Source organism: Simochromis diagramma, unplaced genomic scaffold (assembly GCF_900408965.1).
Source record: "Simochromis diagramma unplaced genomic scaffold, fSimDia1.1 OVJJ01000747.1, whole genome shotgun sequence".
NCBI lineage: Eukaryota > Metazoa > Chordata > Actinopteri > Cichliformes > Cichlidae > Simochromis > Simochromis diagramma.
In genome coordinates, this window is record NW_024386897.1 from 894877 (window position 1) to 921295 (window position 26419).

Genomic DNA, 26419 nt, shown 5'->3' on the forward strand with positions numbered 1-26419 from the left:
AATAACTTCATGATCAACTTTTAATAGAGCTGGTCATATCACTGACTTCAACTAGAAGCTTCAAATTATGAGATAAAAGAGAAAAACTGATAAATGAAAAGTGGCAGTGGACTTATCATAAGAAAGCTTTAGGAAATATGTAAAAGGAAGTCAAGTGATGTCTTCACTGTCTGTTTCAAAATAACACTCCAACAACAGTGACACAACTCCAGTGAACGGTTGCTTTCATTATATGTTTCATAATCTTTAGTTTAATAGTTATCAGGTTTATCGTATATTTGATAGTCATATGTAAAAAACCAAACAAACAGACAAACAAACAAAATGTTTCCGATGTGAAAGTGCAGCACCAACCTGCTACATTTGACTGTGTTGACGAGGACTAATTTATGACTATAGGACTATATTATGTATTAAAAACATTACGGTCAAATCATTTAAATAATATGATTTTTTTTTATATAGAAATAATTTGTAACCGTAAAGAGTAATATTTATGTGAAGGTCAGTAAAACAAACAGCTGACTTGTTTGTTTATCACAAACATGTTTATCATAAATTAATTTGACGAATACTCAGACACGTGTTTTTAAAAACACTTCTTCCTTGTTCTAGCTTGGTTTTAGTGAAGCATGCTGTGCGCAAACTTAGGTAACTGCACTCACTGGCATCTGCCACATGAGGGCGCACTAATAGCACAAACTAAAGGAGTCTCACGTGGAGACAAGGTAATAAACCATTTCCTAAAGAAACAGATGAAATGAACACAGGGTAAAAGAATAACTTTCATTACCTTAAACATCACAGAGCATCTTATAGTCTGCTATAAGTTTTCAAAACCAGATCACAGGCAATAAGAAGTAACCCTTGTGGCAAGGCTAATAAAAGTCTCTCCCGTTTTCTTGCTCATTTGCTGTGATTCTGTCTTTTCTGTTAAACTGCATCTATAAATAACTGACTTTGCTAGATTTCATACAATGGGATAAACCTGTAAAAATAATCCCAGTGAGCCAAAAGCTCAGGCTTCAGACTCGCTAAACAGTCACCTTACACATTACTGTTTACTTCATAACAGCCTGACATCATCTCAGTGGAGTAAGTAATTGCAGTAAGGTGAAAACAGTTGAAATTGGGCTTTTATTTTAAAAGCCTAGCATTGACTATTATTTTGGTCATCTCATAACATTAATGCATCTTCATAACATGCTTGAAGAGATATTTTGAAACTCATATGTCAAAACTTGGGAGCGATGTCACTCTTGAGTTAGCGAGTTCTTAAAAAGTAGTTTTTCTTTTGGTTCTCAGAAAGGTAGAGCGGTCCTGCGCAGTATCTTAGCTGTTCCTAGGCTCTTCTGGACAGAGATCTCCGATGTTGTTCTTCTCAAGCTCTTCCCTGAGCCCTTGGTATTTCTCAAGTCTTTAACCTCAAAATGTTTTCCTGGTTAAACAACAGATAAATACATTCCTGCTGTTACAGAGCCATAATATGCATTCCTATTTAGGATTCTTCTTCCTTGTTGGAAGCACCATAATGTCCGTTCAGTGTCACCATAAACAGGAAGTTCACACAGTAAAAACTGAAGCTTTCATTAATATTAATGTTGTAATGAATATCTGTGTGATGTTATTTACCTGTTGAATCAAAGCAACATAAGCCCAGTGAGGTTTTCTCTGTAGTTTATTGTTGCCTGCAGTCGGTCCACACAAACACACACATACCTGCATGTTTAACACATGGTCGTCTATTAAGCTGCTTTCACACATGCCCCACTGTGATCAGCTTTCCAGCACATCACCCGACAGAGACACACACACACGCAAAAATGTGCAACACTATCAGATTGGACATTCATCTGTCTTTAACCTGCCATGTCCTGCACACATTATCCAGACTCCGCCCCTCACTGGAGCAACACAGAGTACTTCCTGTAGTGAAAAGGCGTGTGAAGCGGATCATTTCCTGCTGTGAGCTAAATGCCTAATGTTCTTACACACACAAATATATCTACATGTTTAAAACATGTTCGTCTTTCACACACACAGAGTCCTGCTGGCTGCACTGGAGCCAGGCGTCAGAGGTCAGAGGTCATCCTTCTGGAGGTCAGAGGTCATGCAATGTCAGGCGGAGCTTAGGTCGTAGTGTAGTTACCATGGTGACACATATGTCTAACAGCCCAGACCACTCATGGACCCAATACGGTCCATCTTCATCCCAAAGCATCCTCTCCCTCCCATCATCGACTTGCGGCTCCACCTCCTCATCTTGGTCTGTTGCCGCAGGAAGTTGAGAAAGAACTGAGGGACTGCTTCAGTTCTGCTGTTCACTCGCTTTGCAAGGGTGTGGCTCACAGGCAGTACTGCAGAAGGAGTTGTGGAGGTGAGCTGTCCAGCTGATCCCTCTGTGATGTCATCAAAAGTGGGAGTGGCCAAGATGAGAGTTGAAAGACGAGAGCCAAACAGAGAGTGTAAAACCTGAAATACAGTCAGTAATCATCTGTGTAATTCACTGCCTTTTCGAGTGAATGTTGATAACTGTACCTCAAGTACACAGAGTAGTCAAGTAATCAGATTACTCAGATTACACACTGGTCCCACATAACAGAACTTAGAGTAAGCCATATTATATATTTGTTAGTACTCTTGTAACGATGGGTCCATTAACCTTTGCCCCATATTTGAGTCTTTAAAACAAGTCTTTAAAACATCAAACAGATGACATTTTTTAAGTGTCACATTAATCTTCCTATTATGTGTCACTGATCGGTGGAGCACTGAAAAATCTTACACAGACTCACTTATGCTGATGACACCATGCTGTTAATCTAAGATCATCTCTGACTATGAGATCTGTTTCATTGTATCTCTTTATTAAAGCTGAAATAATCAATAAAAAGAGCAGAAACTATCGATGAAGACGATGAATGAAGATAATGAGGACAAAGATAATGATTAAAATAAAGGGTGTAAAAAGAGAATGAAGGTAATGATGAAAAGGAAGTTCTCCACTGACCTGTTTGTTGTCTCGTTGAGGTGACGGTTTTAACTCCGCAGCAACAGCGAGGAAGAGGAGGAAGATGAGGGAAATGAAAGGAGATGAAGCAGCAGCCATCTTTGTTTGTACAAAAAACATTTAGTTAAAAAACACACCACCATGACTGTTTTTAACTTATAAGCTTTAAGAAGAACATGAAATAGCTGAGTTACGTGTAGCTCTGACTGAAGGTTATTAAAGCCTACAGCGCCACCTATCGGTCAGAGGATTGCTGTGACTTGATAAAAGTGAATATTGTGGTGAAATAACCTGATCAGGAGATAAAAACTGATTGGGTCAAATTTTGTTGTGGTATTAAAAAAGAAGCAAAAATATATTTTTAACACAAATTTGAATTTATTTGTGCATCTTAACAAATTTGTAGCTTTATTCACGTTTGTACAATTCTGTTTTTTTACAATGTGGTCATGAATAGTTTTTTTAAATTGATTATTACAGTCTCAGATTACAGATGTAGATTATAGTCTACCAAACTGAAGGTGTTTAGATTTTTATTATTGAATTCAATTCAATACAATAGAGTTCAATTCAATACAATCTTCATTGGGTTATGGGTGTTATTAAACTGGATTATTTAGTAAATTTCAATTTAGATTTTCTTTAATTTGATGAAATATTTTTGAAGTTTAAATGTCATTTTCTGATGTTTATGTATTAGTAAATTTGATGATTAGGATAATAAAGAAGCAGAACTTACTGACAAACAGTTTCTCAAAAATATTCCAACAAAAATCAAAGTCAAATAAAAGATTCTGCTGGTCGTCCGATCAATCCAACTGTTTTTCTCCAATCACAGTAATTGATTATCAGTCTCAGAACAAGTCGTAAAAGCTTTTTTTTTTTTCTTTTTTTAACTATCACTGGTGTCTGTCCTGTCTCATCTCAGGACCAGTCAGTATCTGTGTGCCGGCGGCGGGCTGACACTTTTATACGACTCGGCGCTATGATGTCACACATTCTTACTGCTGTCACCCCAGACAACGGGTTCACACACTCACAACGACGCACACACAGATGAATCTGGACTCAATGGATGCATGTGTTACAAAAAACACTCAAAAAAACAAAATAGATAAAAATATTCAATCGACAAAGTTTAATCATGAAGTTCTGGAGGAAGTTCAAGGAATCCTTGAAGAGGCTTCTTTGGTTTGAAATAGTTTCCTTTGGTGTTTTAAAAGCATCTTGAAGTCCTTGTGGTGTTTCAAAGACCATAGGAGTGTTCACAAGTTTCATGAGGGTCTCAGATTGTCCTCATTGTAGCTCCAGGGTCTTTCCTAGGTCAGTTTGAGGTGTCTTTACAACATTCAGTGACTGAAAGGGTTGTGGGCCTCCAGATGTCATCTAGTGACCTGTAATAGAGCTAAAAATGTCTTGGCTTTGAAAGCTTTCCAGGTGAGACAAACCCTCAAAACTACTCTCAAACATCTAGATGTTCTTGAAGAAGGCGAATTCTTCCATGAGTAATTAAGAAAACACTAAATGGAAAGGAACAGGCTCATACAGTCCTGGAAATGGTTCAGGGTTCTTGAAAAGTTTCCAGGAGTCACAAATAGGTGCAAGTGGTATTTGAACATGTTGTAAAAGTCATGACAGGAGACAGAATGGGCCTCCTTCTACTGTAGTTTCAAGTGTCTATTGTTGTCATTGAGGAAGTTCCAGGAGCACTTTCAGAGTTTATGGAAACAGATGTTGTTAAAGACGCGATTGCAGTAGGGTAAGTTGGAAATAGTTTATCTGATTTAGTCACTAAAGTACTAAAAGTATAGTAAAGAAGTATAGTCTTTGAAATGTTTCAGGGCTCTTGAAGATTCTGAAGGTAAAAAACAAAACAGAAAACTTTCTAGTTCAGGGGAGTCAAACATAATTTATTTTGTGAATTAACAAATAGTTTTTATAACTATAATTTTATAATTAAAGGTCAGTCTGGACAATGAGATACCAGAACTTTATTTTTCCAAACACATTTATTTCTAACAATTTAAGCTCAAAGAGTTGTACTGAGAAATTTCCTTCTTTACTCTGAAGAACTTCTAGGAGATTCTGAAGAGCTTTCAGAAGAGAAATGATCCTGCAGGAGGTTTAGGTATTCTTTGTAGGCTAGTTCCACATATACTTGACAAAATTCATTGAGTTAAATGGTTTATTGGATCAAGGTTTCCAGGAAAAGTTTAGTAAGTTACTGAAGGTGTTGTAGATGTTCTTGAGAGAAAGCCAAAGGATGCGATTGTCCTTAAAGAAGGAGTTCTAGACTTTCTTGAGAACTAAAAGTCAGTAAAGATGTTCATGCAGACTAAAATATGTTCCACAAGTCAGCAACTTGTGGAACATTTTAAGGTACATCGAGATTCTCCAGCAGTTGAAAATAGAGAATCGAACATGGAGAGAATCAAATAGATCCTGCACGGTCCTCAGGGTCCTTAAGGGAAAATTTGATTTCACTTCCAGGATTCTTCCAGATAGAATGAATGACTCAATCAGTCTTTCAGGGGCTTCCGGGATTCCTGGAATGGCTTGGGTCTTTTAAGTGAGATACTTAAAATCTTCCAGGGGAATATGAAGATAATCCTGGAGTCCCAGATTAAGTTCCAGATGTTGAGTTGAATCCTAGAATATTCGGGAGCCGCCATTATAACCGCACCCAAAAGAAAGGATAGCTTCGCCTTTCCCTCCGTCTCCTTGTGACCCCTGACCCCAGTCGTCCCGTCAGCTCGTAAAGCATCACCGTGGAGACTGAGTCGTGGTTTGCAACTATTTCCTGTGGAAGGAGGCGGGGCCACAGAGGTTCACATGCTCCGAAGGATAGGTGTGTATGTATGGGTGTGTGTGTCTGTGTGTGTTTAATGACCCCCTGCTGTCTTTGTCCTCATCAGACAAAATCCCGCCCCCCATTCAACCTCACACGTCATCAGCCACGCATAAAAAACACACGCACACAAGGGCGGAATAACAGATCATCAATCACCTCATTAGAGAGGAAGATGGGTTATTATGTGTGTTTGTCAGCATGGCAAGCAAGAAACAACAGCGCCTTTACTTCCAAAGGAGGCCAATCGCAGGTCAGAGAGCAGCTTGTTCTTAATACAATAACACAATATTTACCTTTGTGTCACTTTCGGTGCATTTCAGCCCGACCAGTGCTGTAGGGCTGCAACACTGCACTGTAACACACACAGCTGCAGTTTTGCTGTTCTTACACAGCGATTGTAAAGTAACAAGTAATTATTTCTAAATGAGTTTTGATCGTTTTCAGAGTGAACTTCGGCACGGCTGCTGCTCATATCCAGGCAACAGGCTGCCTTCAGCCTAAACTCCTCCACCAATCAGCATTGACGTCACACCAGCGTGTGTGTGGACATGAATAGTGGACTCCAGTTGAGTGTGAGAAATCTGCCCTTCGTTCACAAGACTGAACACATAAATGTTTCACCTCTTTCTCACCACAGGATTTTATTTAAAGCTTATTTTCATATTAAAGATATTTATCGCTAAAACCTATTTAAAAACCTTCCAGAATAACCGGAAGCTATCAGCAGACCTAAGAGACCTGATCGTGGGCCAAAACAGGCCCTACAATGATGCTTGGAAGGGGAGGAAGAGGAAATGCAGATGGAGAGAGGTATTCTAATGAAGGCCGAAGACCCTGGAAAGCACCAAATGCTGCAGGAAAGAAAACTCATCTTTAAAGAAAGAAATTTCAAGGAGCAAACGAGTTGCTTTCCACCACTGGAGACTACCCTTAGAGAATAAGTGACACTGAACTGGCATAATGTCCTTTTAACTTTCATGATCAAAGCAGAGGCTGTTTGTAGCTGTGGGCAGAGCTGAGCCAAGTGCACTGAAAGAGTTCAAAGATTTTTAATGTTAAATGTTCAACTAGGAAGAAAAACACACTTTAGCTGCTCATAAATAAACAGGGATCCATACACTGGCATATATAAACTGCTTTGAATCAGTTGGTTATTCTTCATTGTGAAGCGTAAGAGTTTATCTGATGTAGTAAAACAGTCGTGCCTCCTGTTACACTCGTCACACACGTCTCATTTGCATCTTTTCTGACTGCTGCAGGAAGCTGAGAGGGAACCTGCAGCTCTGCACATCCACTTCCCCTTTAGATGCATTGCTCAATCCTTATGTACTTTCATGGTATAACAACACTGAATGTGCAGCCTAATGGCATGAAAACCAGCCCCTTATCTAACACTCAAAGCTTATCTGTAGAAATCACGCAAGCTAAGATATTCACTGATGCTTATATGTCTAACTACTTTGACAAACACAAGGGTTTTAAATGTTTGTCTTAATCTTATAGATAAGGACCGAGAAACGTTTTCTTTTCAAATCTTCTTTTAGTTTGTAGCACAATAAAAATCACATGTGTAACAAGACAGAACTTTAATTCATTACACAAACATTATGTAGGAATATTATTTCTAAATAACTGGACACGGATAATGACATGATATAATATACTACACTATTTCTAACCAGGAAGCTTAGTCTCGTGTTTTAGGCTGAACGCGAAAGGTAGATATGAAACCTAAGAGGTCAGCTCATGTGTGACATATTTGAATGGCCCTACATCAGTCCCCGTGTCGTCAGGAAGAAACTCGTTAGCATTATCAACTTAACCTTTCGGGTCGATCAGAGCTTGCAGGAGGTGTCAAATTACACTTTATTTATAAAGTACTTCATGTTGATAACACTTGTTTTATTTTTAAACCACTGTAGTTGTCTAGTTATAAGGCATTTGTCAGTTTGACATCACCAAGTAGTCTTTGAAGACCTTGTTGGATGATAGCCCCATCTTCAAATTGTCAAAATGATCGTACAGACCAGAGGAGAAAAAAACCAAAACACTCAGACAGGAAGTAGATTCACAGATGTTGATTCCTAAACGAGTTCTTCAGCCTTTTGGATCCATTTGTGTCAGATCTCATTAAACAGATGCTGATCAATCACCTAGCCAAGCCCAGAGATTGTCTGGTCCATGTTGGTCACTATGAGAACGCCTCACGGCTGGAATCAGCTTTGATAAAACCCATTACTGACTGCTGTGTTATCCAGGCTGCCTTTTCACTGATGCAGTTCAGATAATTGTTGGGTGGCTAAAAATGCTGATATACATTAACCAAATAGAAATGTCAATGGGAGGGAGAAAACTAAAGAACCCAGCCAACAAGGGGACATGAACCCAGAACCTTTGTCCAACCAAAAGTTTATTTTGTTTGTTGGTGTTTGGCTTGATAACTTCCATTTGATTTGTAGGAGTTACAGAAACACATTTGAAGCACACCTGAGGATTTTGAGGTGGAAAGCTGAAGGAAAACTTCAGAATGTCAGTCTTTCCTATTAGGAAACGATGAGTTGTTCACGTCAAGCAGAAGCTTGTTCTGAATGAGTTTTGTTCACCATTGCTGGTGAGGATCTGTACATGCATGATGCATTGAAGAGCTCAGCTCTTTAAGGAGTTTGAATGTAAAAAGACTATAAGCAGCTTTAATGAATTAAACTCAGAAATGTTTCCTTTTCACTCTTTAATGTTTGTCTTTTGTATAGAAAACATCATTAATGGAATTACATCTAGAGACAGTCAAGCCCACTATGACCTCTAACCCCTCACCCCCAGTGGAAAGGGGCAAGAGCCTTCCGGGGTCATCAGGTGTCAGTCAGTTGCCACAGCGACAGGAAGGCAGCATGGTGCTTTAGTTGATCTTTGGGTGGCGGAAGTCTTTGCCAGCGAACTTGGCCTTGTCTCCAAGCTCCTCCTCAATCCTGCAAGTCGGAGGTCATGATTAGCTGTGCTTTGTTTTTCTTAAACGTCTACTAGCCTGAGAATGACAAAAATCCTAAAGTTCTTACCTCATCAGCTGGTTGTATTTGGCCAGACGTTCTGACCTGCAGGGGGCACCGGTTTTAATCTGAAAGAAACAGTAGAATGAGATCAGCACTGGAGTTGTGGTTTGTTCCCTGTAGTGACCCAGTTTCCTACCCAGCACATTTAATCAGAAATGGGACCAGACAGTTCAATAGTGGTTTCCCTGCTTTTATGCAACCACTTATTTAAAAAAGGCACAAGTCACATTTATTCTTCTGCCTGCAACTGACCAGTGATTTTCCCACAAGACTCAAAACTTTGGGTCTTATAAGTACTGATGCACTTTAATTTTCATTTTGAGTCAGACCTCTGTAGATAAGTGTTCATATCAGTCCTTGATTATCAAGGCATTTTGCACACACCCAGCAGTTAAGATTCAAGTGATTTTCTTACAATTTTGCTTCAAAATGATCTTAAATCTTTCATTTAAGCTCAAATACACGAAGCAGTAGATTGACCAGCCATGTGTGAGCAGTCTGGCTTTTTCAAATGACTTTAAGGGGAATAGTTTATAATCTCAGCATTTTTTGTTTTTAAAGAACAAAAACTTCAATTATTCTTTGTGAACAGATTAATCTCACTGAGACTGTCTGATGAAGTTTAAATACCTGTCCAGTGCAAAGTCCAACCACCAGGTCAGCGATGAAGGTGTCTTCAGTCTCTCCGGAGCGATGGCTAACCATCACACCCCAGCCGCTGCTCTGAGCCAGCTTACATCTGACAGGAAGATACATTTAATTAACTTCCAGCAGAAAATGTTAATGTGGAATAAAACGACTGATTGGTGTCTTACGCCTGGATGGACTCAGTGACAGAGCCAATCTGGTTGACTTTCAGCAGCAGACAGTTGCAGGCCTTCTTGTCCACTGCCTGCTGGATCCTCTTTGGGTTGGTGACAGTCAAGTCATCGCCTACGATCTGATTAGAGCAGAAAAACCGACGTGTTACTATAGTAACACTATATTCCCGTTACTGAAGGTTTTCCTTGAGTTCTTCCAGGAAGAACCAGCTTGTATACTTGAGATTCCAGAAGGCTAACAAACTTCTAGGGATGCCAATCATTGTGGCAAAGAGAAAAAAAAGAAAAAAGAAATCGAATGACAGTGAGGTTGTGTCACATGTCTGCATGCCTGTGTGCACCTCACCTGGATGTCTACAGAAGAAGTGAATTTAGCCCACTGCTCCCAGTCATCCTGGTCAAATGGGTCCTCAATGGACTGGACTGGAGAAAGAGAGACACTGAGGAGAAAGTTTCCACAGTAGAAATGCCACAGACACCCAACAGGCTCAATGATGCTACGGTGCTTAACAGTTACATGAATTCAGTTGGAAATGTGCACACTGCACAAATTTTTGTGGTTCTTCAAATTAATTTTATCAGTTGAACATCACACATTTTTAAATGGAAAAAAAAGAAATTTAGAACCTCTCTAGAGAGATTTTAGAGCATTTTTCCTGCAATGAACAAGAAGGCAGCCTGACCACTTCCTGAACTCAAAAGGCTTATTTCACTCCCTCAAGAGCTCAAGTGAACTAAACCAAGTAAACATTTTGAATACTTCTGATCCAAGTGTTCAAAAAGGAATTTGAGTTTCATACTTGGCAGCCTTGTTTGAAATTTAAATGCTTTAAGAGACCAATATATTCCCTTCCAAAGACATTCGGTTAAACCACAGACTCAAAGCAAAGTGTAGCTACAGAATTAGTTTTGTTTCCTAGGTTTGTGAAAGACATTTGAAGACCATAAATCAAAGTCAAATCTCAAGATCAATTTGACACATCAGTGCAACATTGGTTTAGTTGTCCAAATTCACTGCAGTTTCTCAAAGGTCATGGCTAAACACATCTTGTCTACATTCAGGATGCGAACAGAGCATCACTGTATGTTCTGAAGTCATTCAGTGGTCATAGCAGCAGCTTTAGTCAATCTTACCAGGGTAGTTCTTGATAAAGCTGCGGTAGAGGTCACCCAGCTTTTCACCAGAAATGTGTCTAGAGGGGTCATCGGGGGACTTGAAGTCCAGGTCGTACTTTCCATTGCGGAAGAACTCTGAGGCGGCCACGTCCATGCCAATGATGATTTTGTCAGGGTAACCGGCCTTCTCGATGGCAGTCTTCAACAGCTCCAGAGCTGTGAACACAAACTCTCATTGTTAGAAGTCATAATAACTTCAATCTTGAGTTGGGTCAAATGTGTATTATTAGTTTTCTAGTAATCAGCTCAACCACTGGTTAATTTAACTGTCTGACTACCTGAAGCAGCAGCAATACACACAAGTCTGCTTTAAATTCTATTGCATTAGCAGTCACATCAGTCCCAAGATAAACTACATAATGTCACTGCGTGGTCACGTGCAGCTCTCACCCTCATTATTCTCCAGGATGTTTGGAGCGAAGCCTCCCTCATCTCCCACGTTGGTGGCATCTTTTCCATATTTAGCTTTGATGACATTCTTCAGGTTGTGGTAGACCTGAAAACAAAGTATTTAAACAGTTAGACATCGGTTTTACCGTTCATAGCAGAAACATTGCAAGAGGGCAGGGTTTAACCTCAGCTCCAATCCTCATGGCCTCGTGGAAGTTGGAGGCTCCAACTGGCAGGATCATGAACTCCTGCATGGCCAGTTTGTTTCCAGCATGGCTACCACCATTAATCACATTAAAGGCCTGCAGAAAGAGAAAGATTCTAAAAATACCATCCATATGCAAACTGCCCAAACATAAGTTACAAAACACCTCTGGAGCTTAAATGAAACCACTGAATTGAAAATAAAAATCTGGTGCACAATAATAATTGTCCAGAGGCTCACTAGAAATTTCCCATAGGCTTGCATGTTAATAGCAAACTAAATAAAAAAATTAAATAAAAATATAAGTAAAGTTGAGTCAAGAAGTTTGAGTCTTTAAAGCCAGTTTTCCACTTCACTTAAGCACAAGCCCCTCCCACTCACAGGCACAGGTAGGATGACATCTTTGTGTCCAGCAAGGTCAGCAATGTGGCGGTAGAGGGGAACTCCTTTCTCTGCTGCTCCAGCTTTACAGACAGCCAGCGACACACCCAGGATGGCATTGGCACCAAACTTGGCTGCAAACAAAGAATCAGACATCCTTGCTTCAAAACAATCTGCATACAGTTGCACAGTACGGCCAAACTACCAGGTAAAGAGGGTCAAGAAATCCTCCAAGTTGTTTGAACTCATCTGTGTTTCCCCAAAAGTTAAGTATAAATATAACATTTGAATACATTCAGGACATGAATGAAGCATGAGTGTTAAACCATGACTCAAAGGATGTCAATAAACTTTCCTTTACACGATTTGAGGGTTTCTCAAATATAATTGCGGGTTGAAATATTCTTCTTGCTAGTGAAGAGCTGATTTTAACCTGCCACTAGAAAGGTTAAACAGATTGTTGGAGTCCATGGACTCAGGTTGAAGTTATTACAATCATTTATTAAAGTCCCATCCTTCAGTACACAAACTTGGCAGACACAACTTTAAGTGCAGTGGAATTTCTTAATTTCCTCATGCCCAGCAAGTTAACATGAATGGTGATCCTCAGAGTCCATACCAGGTGTTCACCTGAATCAGTTACAATGTCAGAGGATCACAAATCTTAATGAAATATTAAGAAATCTGTCAGATGCACATTTATTTCAGGCTATATAGACTGGTGCACCAGTATACCTGTATAAATGCCAAAGAATGCAGTGCTTCCAGCTTTGTTTTCACTCTTTTCCTACAATTCACTTCAGCAGTTCATTTCCTGTTAAATATTTTGTTTACCCAGTTCTTGGACTGGTTTTAAAAGAATTTGCCATTTTATGTCGCCACCCTTTATGTAAAAACATGGAAGAAACAAATCTTAAATTCAACTACTTTTATGAGGAGAGTTTCTAAGTCCTTACATTTGTTTTCAGTGCCATCCAACTCCAGCATGAACTTGTCGATCTTCTCCTGCTCGACGACGCTGAGTTTCTGTACAGATGGGATGAAGTACCGTTAGCCTGCAGTGAATCCCTGCAGTAGTTAAAGTGTGTTAGCATCAAGCTAACATCAGCAATCCAACTTAACGGATACCTTCTCAATCAGCTTGGGGGCAATCTCCTTGTTGACATGCTCCACAGCCTTGACGGTACCTGCAGGGAAACACAGGTGTTAGCAGCTAAGCTAAAAGTAGCATTAATGCTATCCCCAGCCCCACACACTTGACTCCTCCCACCTTTGCCCAGGTAGCGGGTCTTGTCTCCGTCACGAAGCTCCAGAGCCTCATGGACTCCGGTTGAAGCGCCGCTGGGAACAGCAGCCCTGAACAGACCTGAGGTGAAGTTTGACAGTCAGGTTACTGAACTCGCTGCAAACAGGAAGTGCGTCATGGTCAAAGTGACAGCTGCTCACCTTTGGCTGTCCACAGGTCCACCTCCACTGTGGGGTTTCCCCTGGAGTCCAGAATCTCACGAGCGTGGATCTTTGTGATAGACATCCTGACTGAAGGGGGAAGAGAACCAGGTGATTAGTTCAAATACAAAGAATCTTTTATAGAAGTGTCATCCGCACTGGGTCAAACATTTGTTTAATCTGAAATTTGACATGTTACTAAAAAAAAAAAAAAAAAAAAAAAAAAAAAAAAAAAAAATCCCCGTGAAGAGGTCAGATTGAGTGAGAGACCTGCTGCAGAAATCCTGTTTAATGCCATGATGCCTCCATGATGACCTTTCTTATCAGACTCCACCCACACAACCAATCACAGCCCTGCACTCCTGACTGACAGCTACAGGGCTCAACAGAAGAATGGGAGAGACCATTCTGCAGGCACGAGGGGGGTATCATAGTCTGGCTGGGTTATTTATACCAACACCAGCCGTGTGGGAGCCTTTGACTTTTCCCCTGACCTTTCTGCAGAGGTCATGACTTCCTCCCTGCTGTTCTTGAGTTACACAGACTCTTATTAATGCTTGTGACATTTGAAGAGGCATTTGTGACTGAGCTGATATTAGCCTCCACTGTGCATGACCCACTTCACCTCACAGCTGAAGGACTGGGCTTTATCTGGTTGCTAGGTCTCATACAGCAAGCTCTGATTCTGCGCACACTGAGAAAAGCTGCTGTAGTAAAAGTGTTCTGGTCCAACTGTGTGAGCAGGTTCAGAGCGTCCATCACATCTGCTGTGTGTTATGTAAGAGTGTGTGTCTGGGCAGATGCCATTTGAACAGCTGAGCTCTTACAGTACACTCCAAACCCCTGATGGCTTTTACAAACACTGTACACCTGCTTAGAGTTGAACTTGGCTGCAGATGAGTGTGGGTCAGCCAGCCTCTTTCAGAATGAATAAACTGACTATAACAGCGGCAGTCTGACAAAGTCTGTTAAACACGAGGCACAGCAGCTCCAACCAAATTCTGAAGTCGCTGATCCTTCGAAGAATTAAAGTGTTTTTCCTGTACACAGGTTGGGTACATCTGAGCACCTAGATGTTGTTTTGATCCTATGTCAAGTCCAAGCAGATGAGTCACTGAAGTCTTTAAACTTTTAGGGGAAATCTGTTAAAACCCCGTTTTGTTATCATGAGTCTACCGTTAAACGTCTCAGGCAGATGGAACGAGGCCTGTTCATGCTGGGTGTGCTGAAAACTGAGCAAATTAAAGCTGACTGAGGACACTTAAATGCACACCATCTTCACATGTTTCTTTAAAAGGCATCACAATAACGCTGACCACTAAAAACAGTTTTTAGGTAGCTTTGTTCATCAGGACTTTCAGCCGTGAAACCCGAGACACTCACCTCTGCAGCTTCTGGCCTTAACAGCATACAAGAGGCTTTAACTGACTCTCACAATGCAAAGCCAATCATACTATTAAAGTCCATCTTTTTAAGGATTTCTTATTTCTTTATGGGCTCTCTCCTCACAAACCCCAGTTTAACACCTGACAGGGTCACTCAGAGGTTTTGACCTGCTCAGAAGAAGAGTGAGTAGGCTTGGACAAACCCATTTAACAGTTTTGTAAGTGGAGTTTAAGTCACTCAAGCATAAGTATGTTTATCGGTTTATGGTTAGAAATAAAATGAGAAAGGCACCTTCATTGGTTTTTACTACATGCAGGCCCAGCAAGTGGCCAACATGCTTTCTGGAGTCAGCTGTGAATACATTCAAGTCTAGTGAGTAACAGAACAGCTCACATGAGATCAAGCATGTGGCACCGCTGGTCTGTGAGCTGCTCCTGCTCACTGTTGGTCAGCCGTGGAGAAGCATGAGTTTTAACATATTACAGACTGGGTCACCAGTATGTAATATCTCAAACATCAGACCACTGAAGGACGATGGGGAGGGGGCTTTACATCGATAATTAGCACAATAGCTTTAAGTCCATGAGCGCTCACATTAGTTATATTTACAATGATGCATTCAGGGGGACAGACTAGTCCACACATGGCTGCTTTGATACAGAAACATCATTTTGAAGGATTAGTGCCCCCCCAGCCCCCCTTAAACCACACCCCTGTCTTCCAGACCCCTGAGGGGAGGCTACGCCTCATTTTAAGGTGCAGAGTGGCCATTTAGACAGCCAGCAGGTCACGTTTAAACCACCTGTGATCATTAGCTTTGAGTGAAGTCTAGACCACGTGGGACGAATGAAAACATCTTTTATTGGCTGAATGAGCCTTAGCAGCCTAGCAGCGGGGCAGGTTTAGGGACACTTTGTTTCAGCCTGCTAAACAAACAAGAAATGAACCAATAACACAATAAAATGTCTCCAAGTGTAAAAGTTATCACACAGAAAGACGAGCGTTACACTACAGATGAATCAAAGTCACTCAGCAAGTAGAAAGTCAACAGAACAGAAGTCTTTTCAAAATGTAATAAAACCTTTTCCTTTAAGGTGAAAAGTCAGATTCAGGAAGTGTTGCTTGGAGTTTATATAACCTGCTTAAATGTGTGCAGATCTGAGCTCAGGAGGACTTAAATGCTAAAGAGTCACATTTAAAGCTCCCTGTGAGCACATGGAGGGTGTCCGTCCGTCCACGGACTTTGAGCCTCTCACGTCTGTCTGTCAGCTCTGTGACCTTCAGCCCACTCAAAGTCAAACCTTTCAAACTTTGTTCCCCTTCCTGCCATAAACAGGAACAAAATAAGTCTCCAGAACAGGAACTTATTTAAGTTAGCGCCTCAGGAGAACTTCTGCAAACTGAGCTTTCAGAGTAAAAGTCTAAAACGCATGCCACCAAACCAGAAGCAGTCTGAGCCGGACACAAACAGGAAGTTACTTAAAAGATCTCCAAGCAGAGCCCTCAGCTGTCTGCCGTCCCAGCTTACCTGTTCAGAGGCAGGGAGCAAGAAGAGGGGGTCGTCTGTCTGACTGTCCGACTGACGTGGAAAGTGTCTGTCTGTCCCCCAGCAGGGTTTTTATAGCCTCTCCCTGCAGCTGCAGCAGAAGGAGGAGGAGGAAGGAGGGAGTGTGTGCATGTGACAGGACGGAGGCAAACAGAAAAACCTCCCGGCTGTAGTTAATCATCAGATCCTCACTGCTGTTTGCCGTCTCCAAACATAATTATAAGAGCCTTAATCTGAGGCTGTGTAAGTTTGGACTGCAGTCCTAGCGTAACATGCTCAGATATGTAAATACTTCCTGAACACACACATTTCTAGTGCTTCCCAAAGAGTCAAAAGGAAAATCACCAGCAGCGTAACACAATCCAGGAAGTCTTTAAACTCGGGTACAATGAATGTTTCTGTCCGTCAGTTGCTCTGAAATAAGAGCTTAAAGACTTCAGGGGACATGGATGCACTGGACCAACAGTGTGATATAATCTTTATTTAACCCAAAAGTCATTAAGTGCCCGTGTTACTGCAGCCAAAGCATTAAACACAGCCTGCAACACACAAAGCAAAGGCAGGAGAGCTCAGGTAAATAACAAAATACATACATAATAATAATGAAAATGAAATGGAAAAGCCTGAAAATAATGTAAAAAATGTATAAAACCACCTCTTTGACAGTAATAATAAATAATAATCAGGACCGGCTGTGCTGCTTTAAAAGGAACTGCTCTTTGATTTTATATCTGCAGAGACGATTTGAATCCAGGAAGTGCTGCGACTCGAACACTCGAGTGCTATCATCACTGTTTAATTTAATGCTTTCAAACACAAGAATCGTTAAACAAATGTGGCTCTGTGTGCATGATCTAATCTAAAACTTTAAAATCACTGTGCGCTCACAGAACCCCAGAGCTCGGGCTCATCTGAGGGAAAACATCACATGTTAATTTGTCAAATAAGCAGTTTGTTAAGGTTTAATATTTATTCAGAGGAAAACCTAAAGAAACTAAATCCCTGATGACAGAGAGGACGGCCTTTACTCTGAGGAAGCCGTCAGTGTGCTGAGCATGTGGAGGCTAAATAAAAAGAGGCGTTTATTTCGTCTCAGAGGGCACTCCCAAAACTGTTTAGACCGATTACTTTTAAGTAAAAGTTACCCAGTTTAACTCTGTTTTATGTCCCTCATCTTTAAAGGGCAAAGAGGTTTTTCTTATTCTGACTTTCATTAAAAAATACACATAATAAAAGAAACCTGAAACCTCTTAAATTCCCATTTGATTTCTGCTTTTTTTGTGTCTTTTTTGTGTGTACCTGATTTAATTGTGCTTAAATGCAAAGATGTTAAAGGTGTTTACACCTCAGTGGTTTCCTGGTTTAGTGTTTCAGCCCCATCTGTGATTAGAAAACGTGTCTCTTTGGTTGACAGCAGCGGAAACCTGCAGTCATTTCAGGTACACAAGCTCAGACTGGTGAGGTTTAACGACTGTATCTGCATATTTAAATTGCATTAAAGCTTAAAGTTTGCATTTTTACAGGCGTGGCCTCTTTGACTCACAGGTGCATGGCGACACGGGCAGCTGCAGCAGCTGATCACCGAACACAGGTACGAGTTCAGAAAGGTTTCAAAATACAGCCCAACTGTTGAAATCCAGCAGACTGATTAAATAAAACGATTTCGTTCATCATTTGTGCGAACTGGTGTGACATGAACATTCACAGAGGACTTTCCTCTTAAACAAAAGCCACAAAGGAAACAAAAGTTTACATTTCTACCATAATGCGGTGAAAAAAGGCACAAATTAGTTCAAAACATCACAAGAATGAAGGGGAAAAGTCTTTTTGTGGGGCCCAGTTTTACTCTCAGTGTGCTGAATGACTGTTATGCTGTGGGGTGAACAAGAGTGATGGTCCCTAACGCTCACAGAGAAGGTTAAAGTTCATCTAAAGGGGAAATGTGAGACCAGCTCAGCAGTCACTGCAAAGGGCAGTAACCCCAGCACACACACACACACCTTACCCTTTACGCTCACCTTTAACTGTACTTCACACACACCGAGTGGCTACACGGCGGCCTGTCCAGCGTCCCCGGTGCCTTTACTAAATATAACTGCACTTTACTGGAGTGGTGGGGGAGGGGCACACTCTGTATATGACACATAGTGTAAGTTCTCCTGCAGCATTTGATCGTACTGTCTGTGTCAGTAAAGTGGAAGTTTGTCGCTTAACTTCACCGTGACGTGTAACTGTAGTTCTGCAGCAGTACGAGGGGGCTGCAGTACTATAGCAACAAAATCACATGTTGCACTAGAAGTTCACAATTTTATATTTCAATAACACCACTTTTAGTTTTACTACTCTTAGCAGTAATAATTTATGTTGCCTTTTAACCACATACACAGATGTTTGTTTTTATACACCTGTGGGGACCCGTGTTTACAAAGGTCTCCAACTAAAAGGTGAACAGCAGAGTGTTTGTAAGGGTTTTTGGCTGGTGCCATGTTGATCTTTTTAGAGTCAGGCATGTTCGGATGAGAGTTTGGAGTGCTAAGTTATGACCTTATGCCATCTTGCAGGGTTATAAAGTCGCGTCCATGGACTGAATGAGTGCACCACACAGGCACAGAGATCAGCCTTTTTGGGCATCTTGTACAAACATGTTTACTTCAGTTCTACGTTTGGACATTTTAACTTGGGAGATCATGGGGACTGAATTACTGTTGGAGGCCCGAGTGGACATTACAGGAACTGCAGTTTTTAGCATTTCAGCTCTTGTCTACAGGTCAGAGGTCAGCCGATCGGTCCCTATAAAGCACATTCATTACTAGTGTGTTTGGTCTGTGTTTTCAAACATTTTATAAACTAAGGTATGTTTTCCCGTTTCTTCAATTAGATGATATTCTCAGCTGCCTTAAAATAAAAATTTATTTGAAAGAGTGCATCATACAAAGCTCTAAAGTCAGCCACACCTCTTCACTGAGGTAAGACTTTTATTCCCCTTCTGCTTAGTTTTCCTCTACATTACTTTTAAGCTGTCTGTGCTGATATGTTTTAGGCTAACGAGGTTTCTGTGAGAACTATAAGGATCTTTATGCATATGGGACCTAATTTAAAGGGTGAGTTCAAGAAGAAAAAGTCATTTGTGGGCGGCTATGCTTGGTATATTTTTACCATGTTACTTTTAAATCAAAATAAGAGCACATTTTTACATTATAGGGATATTTCAGAGAGTCCTCATGCCTTTGAAAGACTAAAGAGCCATGATAAGCCTCTAGGTTAACATGTGCCCACACATGTGTAGGATGACACGTGTCTGGGCTTGTACAGTTTTCATTGTGAGAGCCATTTTTAGCTTGGCTCCAAAATAATACGAATGTTTCTACATTATGAGAATTTTTTTCAGTCATTGTCACGTTCACACCCACAGTTAACCCAACACACGTGTTTTTGGACTGTGGGGTGAAGCTGTAGTTCCCCTAGAGAACCCAAACAAGCACAGGGAAAACAAACAAATTCAGTCTGGCCTGGTTTTGAGGTGGAGGGCATTTTTTCATCCTTTTTTATAAAGCCACAAAAGCCTTTTCTGCTTCATAGTACAGTGTGAAGGGAAGGGAGGCGGGAGGTGTGAGGGCTCATATCTGGTTTTGGAGTCAATTAGTTTTGGACTTGACAAGCCAGTATGTTAATGTGCACAAAAAGCAATTTGGATGTGTGCACACATACCTGTGCAGGTTTTAAACCAGAATAATGAAGACATTCAGCATGTGATGATATTTATGTATGAAGAGGAAGTTTTGTATTTTATGGAAAAGTTGGCCTTTTCTCCTTCAGAGCACTCTTTGAACACACAAACATGGCTTTGAGGTTCAGGTTTAGATCAGGAGACTTGATAAGGCAGTGAGTCAATATGGGTCCCAACTTATACAGAAAGACAAAAGTGTGTGTATTGTTTAAACGCTATATAAGCTCTAACAAGGAGTTGTACGTAATACTAATACTACAACTTGTTGTGGCATATTTAATCAAATACTAGGTGTGATGCGCGTATATGAGTGCACTAGACTGTCTTATTTTTTAGCTGTGTGTCGCACAATAAATCAGCCCCTGAAGAAGAGGTGTTTGTAGAAAACATTTGAAGCACACACACACACACACACACACACACACACACATAAAGACACCCTCACAATGTAAGTATAACCATGTTTGTTTTTATTTCATTCAGGTGTGCAATCAGTTTTCACAGAGCTCTGATTGGACACTGGTCAATCGCCACTGTAGAAAAATAATGGTAACACTATGTTCCTGCGTTAAACATGAGGTGTACTCTCAGGTTAAAAGCTACCACACGGTAACTTAGACCAGAGAAAACACTCTGATTCATCTCTACAGCAGGAAACACACCTGAAGATTGAAAATGACTTAAAAAAAAAAAAAAAACTAAAGAAGCTCAGATATAGAAACACAGGGAGGAGGGTAGGGGAAGGGAGGCGGGAGGTGGCATCCATCTCATGTGGTGAAGGTGGCTGTCTTGTCCTAATAACCAGCCTTCCTCAGGTACTCAACGATTTTGAACACCTTGCTGGATAGCTGACCACCAGAGGCGTCTTTCGTGCCCTTGGCTATGACTATCGCTGTAGAGACAGACAGGAAGCAGGAGCGTGTCAGCCTCAGAGATTTGGAGTGAATTCAAAGGATAAAAATGTGCTGAGTCAACGGGAACATCTTACCTGTTTTTGCCTTCCCGACACATACGCTGAATGTGTTTCCTTCGGCGTCTGCTGAGGTCTTCAGGTCCAGCGCAAAGACTGGGTCAACGTCCATCTGGTCTCGGATCAGCCGGCACCGTACTCCGCCGATGTGAACGCCATTCTGAGCGAAGCTCGACCGGTCATTAGCACCCAGCTTCTTGATCTCATCGACCTAAAAAAGGGAAACAGAGCGAGAGATAGAGATTAGTGGATCTATTTAACTGAGTCTTCCAAATTCCCAGCCACCTTGAAGTACCCACCATGACCAGCATGGGCTCTTCTCCTTTTACAGCTTGAGTTTATTTAAATCTCACAATAAAAAAGCAGCCACCGTGTGCGGAGGATCATAAACAAGCGTCGGAATAGGAAGCTAAAGTCATTGAAACATGATTTAATGTGGTGTGATCATTGTGAGCATGCAGAGTAGGAAGTGAGAGAGAGAAAAACGACATTCTGGCTCATTGGTTTGTGTGTTTCCAGCTGGAATCGGAACAAATAATAACTTTGTTGCACCGCCCGTTGATACTGGTTTTACTGGTTTGTCTGAGCTTTGTTAGTGTGTCACATTGACACAGCTGACGCACTGGCCTAGTTCAGACACCATCCACTAATCAGAGTGTTTTTACCAGCTCTGAGGTCACAGAAATGTTTTCATTTAATGCATTTATCACAAATAAAGTCATGTTTTCATGATTATGCATCTGTGATATAACCTGTATTCACATTATTTTCTTTTAACTAGAAAATTAAAAATGATCTAATCTGGTTTTAGGACTGCATCACATTTATAGCTTCAGGTATTGATTTATCTATTAAATAATCCCTTGTTTTATAAGTCAGTTACCTATTAACTGCATCATTAATACTGCTAATTAGATTATTTTAAATCAGAAAAATAAAAAAATACAGTATAATCAATAATTCTAATAAAAACAAAAGCTTTACTTTACGTTTTTTATATTTAAAATAAAATATTATTATCATAGTATATAATAATATACACTGTTATGGGACTGCATTGGATTTCTGGGGATTTCAGTCTGGTTTTATTATTGAAATGAAATTATTAATCAAATGTATTTGTTGAAAGTTGAGATGCGGTTGAAGAAGTTGAAGTGTTGACTTGCAGAAATAAAATGTGATCGCTGCTGTCAAAGAAACTGTCGCTGCACTTTGCTCTGAAGCAGCAGAGCTGAATCACATGAACTGTGATGACAGCTAGTTTCACATCTGTCATGTACGTGGACAGATTTGACCTTTTGAAGTGTTTCTTCTCAGAAGGAAAAGTTTTCACTGCACTTCATTTCTCAGAAAACATGTTTTGTGAGTGAGACTCAGAGAGGAAGGAGGCCTCGAGTGCCTTCAAACTCACCAGGAAGTACATGCATTGTAGCTTTAAACGCAGTCTGCGTTAGATCTCCATTTACACATATGAACCTGACATGCTTAGATTCAGCATGACTTCCTCTTTCTGAGGCCTTCTTTAACTAACAAACCTGCACACATCCACACAGAACAGCGTCTGATTCAAAGCTGATCACCGCCAACTGTTTTGGATTTAAACTCAGATGTGCTCGAGCTTCAGCCTCACGTGTAACTGAATTCACACTTCCTGCTTTCTGTCAGCTTTTGCTCCGCAGGTTTCTGAGCTCACACGTGAGATTTAACCATCGCTCTGTTTTTGTGGAGACTTTTCTGAGAAGTGAAGGGAGCTGCAGGAGGATCGAGGAGGAAAGAATGTGAGGACGACAAGTTAAGACATGAACACACACACACCAAAATGCACACGCTGCTGCCTGCACAGGCAAAACCACTTCCTAAAAAACATCAGCCAATCAGAGAGGAGCCCACTAGTGAGTGTAACAAACCCACGCAAATGCACACAGAGTGTTTTTAAAAGCAGGAACGAACTTCTTTAATTTTATAATTTAAAGTTTACAAACTGTAAAAAAGACAAATCCTGCAGACATGTGTGTCCATGTGTGTGTGTTTGAGACATTGTGCAACACTCCACTCCGTACCTCAGTGTGTGTGTGTGTCTCAGAAACAAGAAGTGATCGTCTCGTCTTCCTGTATTCGCTGTTTTTCGACATTGTCTCCTTATAAGGTAGTTAAAGCAAACGCACAGCACAAACACCCGGAAACTACCGGAAACTCACAACCGTTACGCAGCCTGCTCTGAGACATTAGCATTCATCTTTTTCCATTTCCATTTTCCAAAATGTGTAGAAAAACGAGCACCTCAGGTGAAACGTTTTTTGTCACACTGAAAGATTATTTTATGGAAATTAAATAAAACCTAAAAACCTTTAATAGCACGTGTTTTATTTCCAGTTATAATTAACACCATTTCCAGAAAACTACATGTACTGTAGCATGTTTGTGCTTTCTGGCAAAAGTTAAAACAAGGAAGTTTAAACACATATCCTGAACTCCTGGAAAGTTGTTTCTACACCTGAACTTGGATCAAAACTAAAAAAGAAAACCTATAAAACCCCCATTTCTCTTTGTACTTTGAAAAATTAAAAGCTAAGGGAAGCAGCCAATGAGCTGACAATTGTCGTCTTGTTGCTCAGTGACTTTCCCCTTTGAAGCCAAGCTTTAAATTTCTGACTTTTAAAAAAAAAAACCTGTAATGCACACGTGTTTTCCTGCAGCACCTGAACACAGCACTGAGAGCGGGAAGTGAGCTAGACAGGCAACAAACTGAACACACCCAAAGCTCAAGAAGAAGACACGGACATGCAAAATAAGAAGCTGTTTCCAAGAAATTTTCTCATAGCAACAGAAAATGAGCCAAAGGAGTGGCAGTTTGTGCAGGTTGATGTCACCAGTCTGAGCAAGTTTTTGAGTGTGAGGTTGTTTGAAAACTCTTGGCAGAAGCTTTAAAGGAGGAAGTGGACTTTTTTTTTTTTTACATATATTTAGCAGTTTGTAGAGGCAGGAAGAGGAACAGTGTGTGTGTTTGTGTGTACCGTGACTTGGATGCCGGGTGAGCTGGCCCAAACGCTCTCCTGCCCAGATGTGATTCCACAGATGGCTGCCTCTGACACCGGGCACGTCCCGCTCTGGTCGGGCGTCTTCAAGTTATCAATATAACCTTGCCACGACATCCTGATCAATAACACACACACTGATCAATAACCTGGATTCACAAGCACCAAATCAATATTACCTTTTGCTATGTGTGAAAAAGAGAGAGAGAGAGAGAGAGAGAGAGGTGGGACAGCTCGCTAGCTTACCTGTGCAGGTAGAGTCTTGGGTGTGAGGAAGAGGGGAGAGAGCAGTCGAATGCAGAAAGAAGGAAGAAGAGTTGTCTTTTATACACCCAACCACTCCCAGCCTGCTGGCAGCTTCCTCTCTCACTGTCACTGTTGAGTGAGAGAGTCGCCCGACCCCTCCCCCTCTCTGTCACTCTCTCTCACTCACCTGGGAAGTAAAAAAAAAACAAGGAAGTGATTTGATCAGCACACAAACATCCACTCATTTAAACCTCCAAAACATCAGTCCTGTAACCCGCTGAGCTGTAATCGGTCAGTCGGCGTCTCTGTGGGCAGACCTGCATTATTAAATTGAACTGTTAACCAAGCATTAACCTCCAGTGCTGAAAAAGGCGCGTGCAGTTCCTCTAACATCCACTTGAAGCAGTGAGTCAGTCAGCATAGACTCACGTTATACTGTCCAACTTTACAGCAGATATAAACCCATTTACAGTCTGATTTGATATAGTTTTCTGACAGGTTGTGGAGTTCCACACGGCTCTATTATCGGTCCTCTGCTTTTTATTCAACTTTGTATTATAGTCTTGTTTTTAAAAGCACATATTAGGGAGGTTAATATTTAACATATTGAAATTGTATTAGTACTTTAAGTTACATTAGGGTGTTGCCTCTTTGACGGACAGGTGGGTATAGATGCTAGATTGTAACTCCATCTCAGCTAACTGGACTCCCTGAACTGGACCTCTGGACTATGTATATGCTGTTGGAGCTGTTTTAACATTTTTTATGCAATTATCAAAACAATAATATGGCTGCTGTGTCAATAATTGCACTGAGAGTCCATGAAGCTCCAGTTTTGGTAACATAAACGCTACTGAGCACTAATTAACAGCTGTCATCGCGTGACATGATTGTATGTGTGCTCCCATACAGTCTGTGGATGTAGCTTTTTAACCAAGCTTGTTAGCATTAGCTAATAGCTGAGTGCACCACTCACCTCTTTTCTAAATTTGGTCACTTCTGGCTCAAAAAACCCCCAACTACCTACAATATAGCAGCAGTTTTGATCAGTGGGATTGAACACAGTGAATTGCGCTTTAACTTGAAATGAGAATTACAATATTTGACAGTGACTGTTGTGTTTTACTCGCTGTAATTTGTGAACTTTTAGTTCTTGTTGAGGCTCTGATCAGACAAAATATTAAATACTTATAAGAGTGAACAAATCTCAAAATACACGCCACAAACATGCTTGTTTCAGCTGTAAAATTGGACATCTTAACATGGGAGTCTGTGTGGTCGATATCTTCGAGTGGACATCTGAGGCACTGCAGGATTTTCTGCAAACCTCAGGTCTGGCACTGGGGTTAATGGTCAGATTGCACTGTTAGTAACTAACCTAGTTATCCCTAATCTCTTAGTGAGTGAGTGCAGCGGAAGGTTTGTGAGGTGTGAGCAGCTCAGTTAAAACCGTCAGCGAGCAAGAAGCTGCTGAGAAACTTGTCGTCCCACACAAACCACTTCCTCCTGACGCGTTTCACTTCACATCCACTCCCATGGCTGAGATGTAGCTCACATTCAGAGACATTAAAACACGCGACCGTTGTATTAAAGTAAACCTATATTGATCCCCAACTGTTAACCTTAGACATCAGCAGCCTCACCCACAGTTGCAGTGCATTGTGGGAGCTGCAGTTCAGCAGAGGTGAGTACCTAGAAGGCAGATTCAGTGAAAGCCATGGCGTCTCTATCTGCTCCCACATGCTGCATACCTCAGGTTAACACACACACAGACCACACACACATACCTGAGCTAGTTCAGGCCTGTGTGTGTCAGCGGCGTGTTTAAACACGGCGGTCATGCTATCACTATCTAGTACTCCCACCCAGTCACAGTGTGTACTTTTACTACAAACCAATACGAATAAAGTGGTTTTCATGAAATCAGTAACATGAACTGGAGGAGTAACTTCAGGGTTTTGCATCTCTTGGAGGACCGGCTCCTTAGCAGCATGCAAAGTAAGGGAAACAAGTCTAACGGGTACAGGGTCTCTACCTTGGACCTCTGACTCCAGGCAAAAGGGTTTGTGAAGAATGAAAAACATGCTGAAGCATCAGTCAGGTCAAAAGGGAAAAGAAATGTGAGGTGAATTGGGAGGGACAGGTTGATACAGGCCGGCATGTAGAATATGCATACCCTGAG

At 41.0% G+C, this 26419-nt stretch overlaps 4 protein-coding genes across 4 annotated transcripts in view; 1 reads left to right on the forward strand and 3 right to left on the reverse strand.

The window, feature by feature from the left end:
• LOC120735056 (nuclear factor 7, ovary-like) overlaps positions 1–26419 on the forward strand; it is a 55905-nt gene that overhangs the window by 16872 nt on the left and 12614 nt on the right. The gene's annotated exons all lie outside the window — the stretch shown is intronic.
• Positions 1523–3285, reverse strand: si:ch73-265d7.2 (C-type natriuretic peptide 2). The gene is made up of 2 exons (XM_040034264.1): positions 3011–3285; positions 1523–2472 (listed from the first exon to the last, which is right to left on the reverse strand). The coding sequence occupies exons 1-2, from the start codon at positions 3128–3130 to the stop codon at positions 2167–2169; spliced, it is 426 nt and encodes a 141-aa protein (XP_039890198.1). The 5' UTR covers positions 3131–3285; the 3' UTR covers positions 1523–2166.
• eno3 (enolase 3, (beta, muscle)) lies at positions 8573–16375 on the reverse strand. Its single transcript, XM_040034240.1, has 14 exons — positions 16242–16375; positions 13328–13417; positions 13152–13247; positions 13010–13068; positions 12838–12907; positions 11882–12015; positions 11481–11597; positions 11296–11401; positions 10864–11061; positions 10076–10152; positions 9724–9848; positions 9539–9647; positions 8915–8973; positions 8573–8827 (listed from the first exon to the last, which is right to left on the reverse strand). Exons 2-14 carry the CDS (start codon positions 13410–13412, stop codon positions 8758–8760), a joined length of 1305 nt encoding a protein of 434 aa, XP_039890174.1. The 5' UTR covers positions 13413–13417; positions 16242–16375; the 3' UTR covers positions 8573–8757.
• Positions 20436–24371, reverse strand: pfn1 (profilin 1). Its single transcript, XM_040034261.1, has 4 exons — positions 24238–24371; positions 23971–24109; positions 20975–21167; positions 20436–20878 (listed from the first exon to the last, which is right to left on the reverse strand). The coding sequence occupies exons 2-4, from the start codon at positions 24106–24108 to the stop codon at positions 20781–20783; spliced, it is 429 nt and encodes a 142-aa protein (XP_039890195.1). The 5' UTR covers position 24109; positions 24238–24371; the 3' UTR covers positions 20436–20780.

What these genes read in the sequence shown, in the direction of transcription:
- si:ch73-265d7.2 (XM_040034264.1), bottom strand. Translation starts at nt 3,130, where the DNA reads ATGTTTTTTGTACAAACAAAGATGGCTGCTGCTTCATCTCCTTTCATT. An exon ending in CTCAACGAGACAACAAACAG is followed by an intron (nt 2,473 to 3,010) that starts GTCAGTGGAGAA and finishes ACTGTATTTCAG; the next exon opens with GTTTTACACTCTCTGTTTGG.
- eno3 (XM_040034240.1), bottom strand. Translation starts at nt 13,412, where the DNA reads ATGTCTATCACAAAGATCCACGCTCGTGAGATTCTGGACTCCAGGGGA. An exon ending in GGATGGCACTGAAAACAAAT is followed by an intron (nt 12,016 to 12,837) that starts GTAAGGACTTAG and finishes CTTTGTTTGCAG; the next exon opens with CCAAGTTTGGTGCCAATGCC. An exon ending in TTGGACTTTGCACTGGACAG is followed by an intron (nt 8,974 to 9,538) that starts GTATTTAAACTT and finishes TGTTTCTTTCAG; the next exon opens with ATTAAAACCGGTGCCCCCTG.
- pfn1 (XM_040034261.1), bottom strand. Translation starts at nt 24,108, where the DNA reads ATGTCGTGGCAAGGTTATATTGATAACTTGAAGACGCCCGACCAGAGC. An exon ending in CACCCGGCATCCAAGTCACG is followed by an intron (nt 21,168 to 23,970) that starts GTACACACAAAC and finishes TCCCTTTTTTAG; the next exon opens with GTCGATGAGATCAAGAAGCT. An exon ending in TGTCGGGAAGGCAAAAACAG is followed by an intron (nt 20,879 to 20,974) that starts GTAAGATGTTCC and finishes CTGTCTCTACAG; the next exon opens with CGATAGTCATAGCCAAGGGC.